The sequence below is a fragment of the Perna viridis genome, chromosome 15 (assembly GCF_037379345.1).
Source record: "Perna viridis isolate PV_CMFRI_1.1 ecotype Kerala chromosome 15, ASM3737934v1, whole genome shotgun sequence".
In the NCBI taxonomy this organism is placed as follows: domain Eukaryota; kingdom Metazoa; phylum Mollusca; class Bivalvia; order Mytilida; family Mytilidae; genus Perna; species Perna viridis.
This window is the reverse complement of record NC_142459.1, coordinates 16,075,311-16,088,639: the sequence shown is the minus strand read 5'-3', so window position 1 is coordinate 16,088,639 and position 13,329 is coordinate 16,075,311. Positions and strand designations below refer to the sequence as shown.

The 13,329-nt window shown below is 33.8% G+C and overlaps 1 protein-coding gene across 1 annotated transcript; it reads right to left on the bottom strand.

Moving 5' to 3' along the window:
* Positions 1–6,001: 6,001 nt before the first annotated feature.
* Positions 6,002–11,379, bottom strand: LOC148597145 (uncharacterized). The gene is made up of 6 exons (XM_088564270.1): positions 11,313–11,379; positions 10,449–10,467; positions 9,362–9,457; positions 8,634–8,726; positions 7,592–7,678; positions 6,002–6,253 (listed from the first exon to the last, which is right to left on the bottom strand). Exons 1-6 carry the CDS (start codon positions 11,355–11,357, stop codon positions 6,090–6,092), a joined length of 504 nt encoding a protein of 167 aa, XP_088420396.1. The 5' UTR covers positions 11,358–11,379; the 3' UTR covers positions 6,002–6,089.
* Positions 11,380–13,329: the final 1,950 nt, after the last annotated feature.

Below are 13,329 nucleotides of genomic sequence, written 5' to 3'. Positions count from 1 at the left end.
GGTAGACCTAGGGTAAGGGACACAACTCTTACAAATCATTAGAATGTTTGTATTCAGCATTTTACATCAATATCATGTAAGCATCAAGGTAACTTGGACTTATTTCATTCTGTTTCAAATCAGATGATATGCTTTGGTGAAATTGAATGTGATACAGGCATATCACTGATTTCAAGAGTAATGTCCCTTACCCTAGGTCTACCTCCTTAAAGCCTCTTTAAACCATAGAAATGTAATGAACAAAATAAGGACTTGAATGCATGAGTTATCTTTGTTTATACACGTCATACATACATGTATATTGCTCGCTTCATGTATGTGTGTTTTCTATTTTAAGTGTAAGTAAGAATCAGGCAAAAAGGGAAAAATCAGAAACATGCCTGGCAAAACCCCATTGATTTGACAATATAATACCACTCAATGATACTTTCTCTATTTGAAAAAACCATTATTTGATCTCTGTATCATTGTATTTGCTCAGAAATTTTTCAATAGAATGTTAGAAAAATGAGATTTTTGACAGAGTAACCTGCCCTTGAAATGTTCATTTTCATTGCATTTCATTGAATTTGTAACTCAATGGTCTAGCATGATAAGGAAAACCTTGTCTCTTATCCATGATTCTGATGGTGAAACTAGTCATATGAAACTATCAAAATGATGGGGTTTTTTTATATCATGCTTCACCCACTGCCTGATTCTTACAGAAACTGACACTTAATTGTTTTTTTCTACCTCAGATGTGTTGGGTTTAAAAGATATTATACACAATGTGAGAGATATTATTTTAATCAAATGCATTCTTAATTTTTTGTATATTTTGACCAAGTTACCTCTCTATCTACCATTTCAGTGTTCTAGGATTCCTATTTCCTGTTACCCGGGGCAAGTGAAATTTGGGTCAGGGAAAGTTAGGTACTTGGTTGCACTTTCCTGTGGCAAGTTGAAAACTTCATGTGCAGTAAAGATTTGTTTTGTGAGAAAAGCAGTCATTGACTGTGGGAAAGTTGATTTTATTTGGATTTTCCCCGAGGAAACCTCAATTTCTGAAAAATCCTAGAACACTGCATTTTACATAGTGAACTACAGTAAAACCTGGCCAAACTGAATCCTTAAAAATCTTAAAACCTCTCTTAACCTGACACTTTAACTGTCTATATCAATTCAAAAATATTTCTTACCCTGATAAACCAAACACCTGATTAAACATCAATTTTTAAGTCCAAAAAAGATTGTTAAGACAGGTTTTACTGTATATAGAATTTTTCACTACATCAATCAAGAAAGTTTTATCCTGGTATACCTTTTTTTTCAAAATGGCATTTAATTTTTGCAGAAGAAAATTAACTTTAGTTTCCCCCCCCCTTCTCTCTCTGTCCACAAAAAAGTGGTTAACCTTCTTAAAGGACTCTGTCCATACATCCATTTCAAATTAAAAAAAGAAGGTTTGCTATGGTCAAGTCAGTATAATTTCCCAGTTTCTTTAGCATACATAATAAAACCTATATAATTGGAAGCCCTTTAGGACATTGAAATTCATACATGTTAACCTTTTGAATGCTCAAAGAGGAAGTTCCCTTCTTTTCAGCTTTTTTAAAAAGATTTCAGGTGTCGACCTTTTTCACAGAATAAAAAAGATTAATTTTACTGGAAAACCAAGTAGATAAAAAATCTATGATAATCTTGTCAATGTACTATGGTTTGTAATCAGAATTTGAGTTATCAGTACAATTTACAACGATTAATTATTGGTTGATTGTTTCTCAATGATTATTATGTAACATAAACATTGTATTTATATCAATTTAATAAGCCATTTACAACTTAATTTGTGCAATATTTCTGCTAAGAGGGAATTTTTGTTTTGTTTTTGTTTTTGTTTTTGTTTTTGTTTTTGTTTTTTTTTTGGGGGGGGGGAGAATAATGTGAAAGAGAGAGATTTGTGTCTCCCACGTGGGAGACTATACCAAAGAGGGAGATTAACCCAAAAATGTTTCATTGCCTTGATCTGACACAAGTAAGGAAATCCGAAATTATTCATATGTATGCATATAAAGATATTTGCATGGCCTTAATCTAAAGTTCTGATACCCCACACAATGAAGTTGCGGAGGGTATAATGTTTTTGACCCGTCCGTCAGTCTATCTTCAGTTTTCCAGACTTTTTTTGAAACGCTTGTAGATATTAACATGATTATTGGTATATAAGTTCACCATGATAAGTTACAGGTCAAGTTTAACTTTCATTCCGCTCCGATGATTTTTACCGAAATTACGGGCCTTGTACTTAGCAAAATTCACAGAAATAACAGTTTTGAGGACTTTTCTTTCTAAAAGCTTGCAGATTATGACATTTTTTTTGGGTATATAATTCACTATGATAAGTTACAGGTCAAGTGTACGTTTTGTTTCGCTACCATGATATTTACTTTGATTAATTTAAAACTCAAAGAAATCACAGTCTGGAGGTTGAAACAATCATTTTGGGTAACAGAATTTAGTTAGAAGATAAAGAAAAAATCATTTTCAAAAACCTTTGTAAATTTTATTTTGTTGCCATCTTTTCTAATGCCTAAAAAAACCCCACTCCAATTCCTTTTTTGTCGGGGTCCTTCTTCATGTATTTCTCTAACGAACAAATTTACTTGAGTATCCAACATGGGGATGCGTGGGGTATGTGAGTGCACTCACTAAGGTTCTTTAATTCATATATATGAATATAAAGATATTTGGATGGCCTTAATCTCGCATCTTTAGAACACCCAGATTAATCATAGAATAAATGTATTTTGTGTGAACATTTCAAGTAAAAAGCCGGTAAAGGCTCCTTTCTCCGGAACTTTATACGTTTCCTCCATTCATGTGTTATGTAATCATGTAATTCAGGAGTGCCCATTAGAGGGAGAAGTTACTTGTAATATTCTACATAGGACACTGCGGTTGCTATTTGACTGTTTTTAAGCAAATTTTCTCAATTTTCTGTGTTGAAAATTGGGTAACTTTGCTAAGGGTGTTAGTAAAAATCACTGGATGGGTTTTGATGAGTGATGTACCAAATTAAAGATAAAATATTGGAGAATGGCAACATGTATTTTTTATTTATCTAAATTAAAAGGAATGTAAATACATGTATTTTTGAAGTTCAAAATTAAGTCTTTTTAGACAAATTAGCAATAAAAGCCACTTTTTTAAGGTTTATAAAGGATGATTTGTCATTGAGTGATTGTGAAAACTGTTGCATTTATTAAAATAAAATGATATAAAACTTAAGAGAAAAATGTTCTTAGAATAACAAGTAAATAATGACTAAATGATACTCCAGCAGTGCTAGAGGTTGTCTGGCAAGCTATTTTCTGGCTTGGTGCCATACTCTAACAGTGCTAGAGGTTGACTGGCAAACTATTTTTTTATTTGGTGCCGTGGAATACCAACCGCTTACATTGTAGGGATAAATAAATGAATGTACCCATGTCTTAAGAAAGAAATATCAAAATTTTATTTTTTATAAACTACACCCCAGTAAGCTGTAATCATTGCGTCTTTCCGTTTGTTTAAACATATGAATTTACTTCATATTAAAAAATTAAAGTAACTTACATAAAATTATATATATATTTTTTCACATAATAATGAATTTGAAATAATAATTTATTGGTTTTTTTCCTAGGGCAATAACTGGTATATAATAAGTAGTTACTGATTTTTGCAGGTAAAGTTTGACATTTTTATTATACTTCAAGCTTTTAAGAACTCATCATGCCTCAGTATTTTCATCATAACTTTGTCATTATCAATTTATCAATTATATATCTTGTATTACTAAAATCCTGTGAAATTTTTCTCCCCCCAGTATGCATAAGTCAAATATAAATCTTGCAGACTTTAAGTTTACCTAGTATAAAGTAGTGGATGCACGGTAATTTGAATACATTATATAGATTTTGCTACATGTATTAGTGACCAGCCTCTGTTATATGAAGCACATGTATAATCCGAAAATAATGCAAGTACAGCTCCGTATCCGTTTCCCCATATGCTGATTTGCACATGTTTCATTAACCCGAATAATTCAGTCGTTATATTCCACTCACTATCGATTGCTACATTAACGTCGGAGAATCGATGACGGTGAGGGCTTGAATTATTCGAGTTAATGTTTCATGTGTATGTAATATGTAATGTACTTTCATGTAACATGTGTATGTGATTGTAATGTACTTTCATGTAAAATGTGTATGTGATTTTAATGTACTTTCATGTAGCATGTGTAATGTAGTGTCATGTATTTTTTGTTAAGAACGTTATGTAAATTATATTTTTACATATTTATTAGTTTGTTGTATTAAAGGTTATAATTGATACCGTTACACTGTGTCTTAAATGTGGATATTCGTTTTATATTTAATTAGTTGTAGATTATGATTTTTATTAAACCTTGATATAATCTCTTGTCTAGTTTCTCACCTCCGTAAAGACGCTTACCCTACCGGTGCACCTGGTCCATGCTCCCAGTTTTAGTGGAGTTCGAGTTGCTGATTTGGTTTTGTTACTTTGTATGTATGATTTTAGTTACTTTATGTTCTTTGTTGTGTATGTCTGTATGATTTTAGTTACTTTATGTTCTTTGTTGTGTATGTCTGTTTTCCATGTCTGGTCTTTGTTCCTGGATTACGGGTATAACCTTGGTTCCCTTGATTACTCTTTCTAATCCGGAAATTCTGGAAAGGGGACACGTTGACTGGTTGAACGGGCCGCTGAAATGATTTCTACCTTTCCTATTCAACCAAGCAAACTTCTTTATTCACGCATAAGATTGGGAGGGGAGGTTACGAAAAGGGACGCGCTGACTGGTTGAAGGGGCCGCATTAGTGATTTCTACATTTCCTATATAATCAACAACACTATTCACGCATAAGATGGGGGGTCCGAAAAGGGGCATGCTGACTGGTTGAAGGAGACTGTTTTAGAGATTTTTACCTTCCCTTTATAATCAATCAAACTATTGGCGCATAAGATTTTAATTTTTTTTAAAATTTTTTTTGGGGGGTGTCTGCTGGCCTATGATTTAAGTGTTTTTTTCCGTCTCTAGAGAATGTTGGTATGAAGAACAGAGATACCCCTGGAAACTTTTTATACGTAAAAGGACATACACATTTCAAAACTTGGCTGCTTTATTGTATGGGTATTCATATCTGTTTAAAAGTTTGAAAATACAATTCGTTAAGCAGTTCGTTAAATGTCTTACCAGTGAGGAACGATCGTACATACATTATATTAACTACGATGTTTAACATTGCCGTTTTGAATTGCTGTGCAAAAATAATAGAACACCATTCACTCAATAAAATCTACAAAAACAGTTTGATAACGATGGAAAACAGACCAAGGTTCATGACACGGTCAGCAAATGGTGTATAGAAACTAAGCTTATAGTGTACTCCATATGATGTTATTGTGGTTTCTGGGAATTGAAGCCACTTTAATTTCATTGTACAAAAGATATGTTTCGTGAACATGGATGAATCAGTATTCAAATCCATGGTCTCTTTAGATTTACGACTTCTTTATGCTTTCATAAAAAAACAGGGCAGGCGACTGCAATGAATGCCTGAAATTAGCAGTGACAGGCAACATGGCAAACTCACAGCCACTTGTAGAGACGGACAAATATCAATGTGCCTTCTCTACAGCTAGTAGCTTTTTACCGATTTTCCAACAAAAGTGTGTGGTTTTCTTTAGACGAAAGTACCTGGCGACCATCTGAGAATGGCTAAGAAGTTGAAACCTCACCCCATGCACATATTTGTCCTAAGTGCGAGTTTCAGGGGCATTGTCGGTTATCGAGGTGAGAGCATACAATATATGTGTATCAAACGATAGTGTTTAATTAAGTTAGTTCTATGTTTTTTTGTGGGATCAATTTTTAGAACTCGAAAATGACTATTCAGTTAAACTATGTGTTTCTGCACTTTCAACAGTAAACAATGATAATGAAAATCACTTTCATGAGGTAGAAACTTTATTTTTAGAAACTTTATTGTACCAACATAATTATGTCGATGCAATATCTTTCAAAATGTCAGTTAAAATTAGCTTGCAGGGGCCATACATTTCTTCCTACAGACAAACGGACAACACTTTCGGTCTCCACTGCAATCATTGTCAGCCCAACAATCGTCAGGATTGATTACCATTGCACAGGCGTCTGGTTGGAATGGATTCGGGGGGCATCTACCGGTTTTTGCTCTTGGCTCTGATAGAATATTCAAAAACAATTCATTTGTCAAAAGCTGTTTCCTGATTCGACATACATTTTACTATACTTCGAAGTCATCAACTTCTTGTTATGATTTACTCATTAAATTTTAAATTTAATTCCAAGAAATAATTATTTTAAAACAAATAAACCTTGGAAATGCCGTGATTGGTGTTGTATAAGACCCTCTTTTGTTAACTGTTGTATTGACATAAAAAATAATCAGACATAACAGGCTTTGAATAATAAATTTTTTCAAGTGTCCTTTTTCTACAAAAATTTGAACGCAAACATATTTTTTCAGCAGCATCCGGAGATTAAAACAAGTACTATCTGTAAAAAAAATAGCCGACGCAGTAAAATTTGTTCTTTTACTTATAATTTTCTACATTTCATTCAGGAAATAACATATGACATGCAATTTCAATTTTCGATACAGTTTTTTTCGAACACACCTAAGTTATCAGTATTTGGCAAATCGGGAAACAGAATTGCGATCAGGTGACTTGTGTTTCCATGGTAGAGCGTCTTTAAGGTCAAAGGGTAAAATTTGATGATAATTTTCTCCGACTTACTCAATGATAAAAAAAAATGAAAACAAGGTTGTAACAATTTGAAATTAAAAAAAGATGAAATAATGAAAAATAAAAATAGAATTTTAGCAACAAACCAACAATTTTGAGCTTTTAACTTAATGGCTTGAAAAAGCGAACGAATGAATTACACAAAATGAACTTATAACAAGTAAAATGAATCCACAGCGAATCAAGAAATTAATTGAAAAAAGGGGAATTCAGATTCAGATTTTTTAGGGGGATGTAGGTGAGGTCCTCGCAATACAATTGCTCAGTTTTGCCAAAATTTTGCATACAAGTAAATTTTTTCAACAAAAGGAAAGGGTATTCGAACCCCCGGAACCCTCCACTGTCAATCACTAGTACATTTGTACATTGTACGTAACAACCCATTACGAGCAATAGCGACATTTATATTGTAGATTCTGTCCTAATATGATCTCAGAAATTTACCAGAGCACAACAGAAAAGCAAAAAAAAAAAAAAAATAAAACTTAAATTTATACACGTTAATACTTTCTGCCCCAATTTGCACTTAATTAATAAAATTTCAAATGAAAGAGGGGTCCAACCGACGTGCCCTCCTCTGGGTCCTCGAAAAGACTCCTTGAAAACTATTTTTTTCCTTTTTACTTAAATTTTTATCATAATTTCCCATAAACAATGGCAGTTCCCATCTTGATCCGGCCGTTGAAACTCCTCCTTTCGCTTTTCGTATTATTCATATAAAGATTTAAAAAGAATGAATGTGTTCACACACCTTCGCGGCATCGACAGGTAGCACAGCCGTTCTCGTCTTTCTTGAATCCACGTGGACAATTCATACGACACTGCTTCTCATTACATGCTACAAATTATTTTGATAAAATCAAATAAACCACTGTAACGTGTAAGGCTATATACGTCTTTTCTAAGACGACAGACAGTCTATTTATAAAACAATTATTTCAAATGACGAAGTAGATCAGGACTTCTCACGGTGAGTCTGATTACATATTTTTAATCAAAGGCGAGTCCACGTGTGGTATAGATAAACTCTTTTATGTTACACTTTCGCGAGGGAAATTTGTTTTGATCAAGTGTGAATACTCGGGTATACAGAACAAACATGATCAGCAGCTGTGATATAAAAAATCAAAAGTTAGAGTTTATGACCTCTTTATTAAGGTGCTTTCCAATTCGGTTATGCACATGTATGTATAATATCGTGTCTCATGTCCTTATCATGAAAATTGGGTCAAAAAAATCACAAAAGACCTTTCTGGGATGGAAAAAAGACTATTTATTGGAAGAATAGAACTTGCTTAAAGCTTTGTATAAAGACCAACACATATCAATTGCAATTTAGTTCACCGAAGCAAGTATCAATTAGGAAAACATGCAACTCTGATACGTTATTCCGACTCATGCCAACAAGTCGTCACTTTATCAAATACCATATGATTGACGCCGAACCAGTATGATCAACAAATTTAAAAGACTTTGGTACGACTTGACCTAGTTTCGTACCAGGGATTTCCTGTCGCCCCTTTAGGTTAAGTTCTATTTGACCAATGTGAACTATTTGACAATTTACGCTACACGAAAAATAACTCTGGTGTAACGAGAAGGCTGAGTAGTTCCGATAACAATTCCGGCCAGATAATCGAAACTACTCGACTTTTTTCACTACATATAACAGTTGTGTAATGAGACAGTATATTTAGTAATTTTGGTTGTTACGCCATTACATACGTTTATCTCGGCATCTTGTGTAACGAGAAAGTATATTTAGTAATTTTGGTTGTTGCGCTATTACGTACGTTTATCTCTGCATCTGCATACATCACATCCATTGTCATCTTTAACGAAACCATTGTGACAGTACATCATACACATAGCTTCAGAACAATATGCTGAAAAATCGAAAGAAAACGTCTAAAATAGGTTTTAATTTTACTTTCATAATTATATTTCAAATCCCAGTTATTGGAAATGACATGATGTTTGTAGATTAAACAAGGCACTCTCAGCACCGCATATTTAAAGGTTTATTTGATTTAATTAAGAAAACACAGGAACTCTACATTTACAATTTGATGTGCCATGAAAATACACGTACTTGTACGTTGAAATAAAAAAGGGTCGTTTCTATAATTGATCAGTGATCTCTGAAATTAACGTTTTGGTCTGCATTCAGATGTATAACGTCTACACATTGAAGGCCGATTAGAATAATTCGACCATTTTCGTTACACTAAAAAATAATCTGAAGTAGAAAGGAAAGGAAAATTACTTCCTGAATTGTTTGTTACGCGTTTAAAGTAGTTCAATCCATCAGGTGGCGCTAAGAATTTTAGTTGAATGTCACCAGAAGCGATGAACACCAACACTTTTAAGAATTTTGAAACGAGGTGAGGAACGAAGAGAAATTGTAATTGTAAGAAAAATCGAGCAGTTAAGCTATAATTTTTTAGAATCTGTGTAACGGGGAAGGCTGAGTAATTTCGATTGATATTCAGAATAGTTAATGATTATGCGGACGACTTACCTGGGGGTGCTGGTCTGCATTCACATTTATCACAACCATTGCTATCCTTCATCCAGCCGTATTTGCAGAACATTCGACATTTGACAGGTTCACACCCTAAAGTAAACATTATCAATGGCGGATCCAGACATTTATAAAAAAAAGCCCCGTGCAGGTCCGGTTGTCAAAAGAATAGACCTGCCCACAGAGCAACTGGGATGTGTGCCCCAGGTGGTGGAATGGGGTACCCCTGGCGTGTAACATGCTGGGGTTGTCAGGCAATAATACGGAAAACCTGACCGCAAACCATAGTGGTGCAACGTGTTGGGAAAGATGCCACGTTCCTCGCACGTTAAAGAACCATACTGTGGTATTCTCCCGGAGTAGGAACCATATGGTTCCGCCACAGGAGGCTAAATTGCCCGACCCTACTCACCTCTCCCTACTTCCAGTGGCAATCAAAATTTGTCGACCCCAATTGTCCATGTGCCCATCCCTTTTTCATTTCATCATTTCATGTTCATTTTATCATCAATTTCATGTTCATTGTCTGAATATAGCTGAAATATTGCTGCTCGGACGTTAAACCCCAACAACAAACAAACATTTATAAAAAGGGAAGTGTGTCCATAAAAAGGGGGAGTTGGTTCCGAAAATATAGTATAAAAATCAAGGAAACCAGGATTCGAACTGTAATCAAAAGAGTACAATCCAAGTGTAACGATTAGAGAGCGAAAAGATACACAAAGAAAATGAAAGAATAATAGTTACATGTGCAAAGAAACAAACGTAATTTAGCTCATTTACTTTTGTTACTTTGTATGTATGATTTTAGTTACTTTTTGTTCTTTGTTGTGTGTGTCTGTTTTCCAGGTCTGGTCTTTGTCCCTGGATTATATTCTTTTGATTACCGCCATAACCTTGGTTCCCTTGATTACTCTTAGCAAACCGGAATCCCTTCAAAATTGGGAGCAATGAATATGTATACCGATAAGGTAAGAGTTAGACTTTGACAAGACTTGGTGTTCTGTTCATAAGCTTAAACACTGATCTATTGCTTGGGATTCATTATAGACGGAGAATTGATATAATATAAATCGTTACTTACTAGCAGGCGGTGACGTGGCCTAAAATGTACAATAATATATGTTAAAAAGGTAAATAAATGTATATGGAAAATAGTCAGGAGGCAAAATAAACAAGAAATATTGGTATACAGTGATTACTGTTTAGACCTTGGGTAAGGGACACAACTCTTAAAATCATTGGAACGTTTGTATTCAGCATTTTATATCAATCTCATGTAAGCATCAAAGTAACATGGATTGATTTTATTCTGTTTCAAATGATATCTTGATCGGTTTTGGTGAAATTGAATATGATACAAACATATCACTGATTTCACGAGTAATGTCCATTACCCTAGGTCTTCCTCCTTAAACCGAGTTCTAAAATTGGTTCGGTTTAGAGAGGTGATTGGTATACTTGGTTCATAATACAATTATAGGACTGAACAGTATCTGGACAGTTTTTTTTCAAATTCCGGGTTCGATTAAGATAGGGGTTTCACTGTGCTTGCTGTATACTCTCCATTTACAATCCGATTCTTTAAGACATCTCAGACAATACATTTCCTTATTTCTTTATACTGAAATAGGTATAGTAAATCTATATATCAGACAAGAATTTTCACAAGACTTGTATTTATGACATTGGTTCAAGCTGAGGGATCAAATGAAAAAAGTCCTGTTCTTGTCGATTGAAAATAAAAACATTTTGATTTGAAAACACACGCAGTACCAAAACAACAACACATAAAACAACAAAACAAAACAAAAAAAAAAATCAAATTTGATAATCAATAGAGCCTATTACAAAAAGCATATATCGAAATAGAAAAAAATTAAAAAAAAACAAAACAAAACAAAACAAAACAAAACAAAACACAAAAATAAAATGAAAAATTACGTACCTGTAAACCTGCAACAAAAACAGCCAAGCAAACGAGTAACAGCATAATCGTGTCAATATTGCAGACAGTGTATCAAATTTCATGAATTCATGTTTATATAGTTGAGCATGGAACAGGTGACGCAGTTATTTTGTAATACGAGAATAAACATAACGAAGAACTTTTCAATAATATGTTAATACACATCGAAAATTCTTCAGGGGATATTTTTTATGACAATTATATTGGATAACAAAATGGTCTGCCATTGTGGTGATAAAATAGGAAGTGCCGAAAGACGTACATTTCTGATATACAGTTTTGGACGAAATTGGCGACAGACCTCATTATGGGTGACATATTGCGGGACGGACGTTCACTAGTGAGTGATAGGGTCGTAAGCACTGTATACCTTGTGATATGACTTTAAACAGTGAAGTGGAGGCTAATTGTAATTCTACTTTATTTTATCTAAGAGAATGGTTTCTGTTCACTTCATAATCCAGCTTGTGCGTTTCACTGTTGAAAGTCCCAGTAAGGATCAGGCAGTTGGTGAATCGGTGAATGAGATGACCCACAACTCTGACAGTATCATTTGTCTACCTATACCATCAGAATCAAGAAAAAAAAAGACAAGCATTTTCATATCGTTTTAATCAAATGAGTAATAATGTCACTGAAATGCACTGCAAATGAAAATTCCAAGGGCATGTAACTCTGTCAAAAAAAAAATAATAATGATAAAAAAAAAATAAAAAAATGAAAAAAAAGAGAAGACAATTCTAACATTCTAAAGAAAACTTTCCAAACATACTCAGCCATCAAATAATGGCCATTTCCAATGGGAATGTCCACCTCTTTGAGACTTTTAAAGTATAATATATGAAGATGCGTTTATTTTGCCTGATTCTTACAAAGACTGCCACTGTCAAAGGTTTCGTAAGTTCCTATATTCTGTTTGTTATTTTGATTCGTATATGATTGAATATTTTACACAGAAAAGTTCTTGAAATACATTTGTGGCCATAAGCATTTAAATCCTCGCATCTGCGGATCTAAATGAAAAGAAATGATTTGTTTCATTATCACAACATCAGTAATGTTCTACGACGTAATACCTAAAATAGAAAGGTGAAATACAATGTTTATGAGAATTTAGATAAATCGATCAACAGGACCTACATTATGTAAGCTATTATGCAGTGACATTTGAACACTTCAAACTCGAAAACTGTGAAAATATTTTGAGTTTTCCTGTTCAACAAAAGGAAATGTGATATATATGTTTTAGTATAAGATTTTATATAACTCACCTACATTGTATAATCATTACGCAATGACATTTGAAACTCGGAAACTAAAAATATTTTGAATCCTGTGTCACGAATTCATGGGGCGTCTTCCAAGGCCGCAACCCACACTTTTGTTGGAAAATTTTGTTACATGTATTTTCGTGAAAATTTGGACAAAACATGGGCAAATATTAGCATAGACACCCCTTTTTTCTGGAACCCCCAACAATCCCTTTTTCAAAATTTCTAAATCTGCACATGTTTTTCTAATAAGAATAGCTTAAGAATAACGAACACGAAATGCAACATCTCATAGATTTATGTGAACAATATAGCACTTCATGGGCGTTTAAATTCTCTCCGTCGAAAAGTCAAGTTTTACATTATGGTGTTAATCTCTTTAATGCTTCAAATAAACTGAAATTGTATGGTGACACAATACCCTTAGTTACTTCTTCTAAACATGTTGGGATACTTTTGGAGAGTTCTTTGAAATCAACGAACAAAACTTTTAATGCCTGTCGGTCTTTACGCTCTTCTGTGTTGTCTGTTGTCAACTCTGGAATTCACCCGTCAATTATGAACCCACTGACTTGTTCAAAGATAGTACAACAGTTGTGTTGCACACTAACTTTATGTGGGTGTTAACTTTGGAGTAACTTAACTCAATCTGAAAGTGAGATGCTTGAACGGTCACACAAATTCGCATGTAAAACGTTACAAGGACTCCCCAAATGAACACGTTC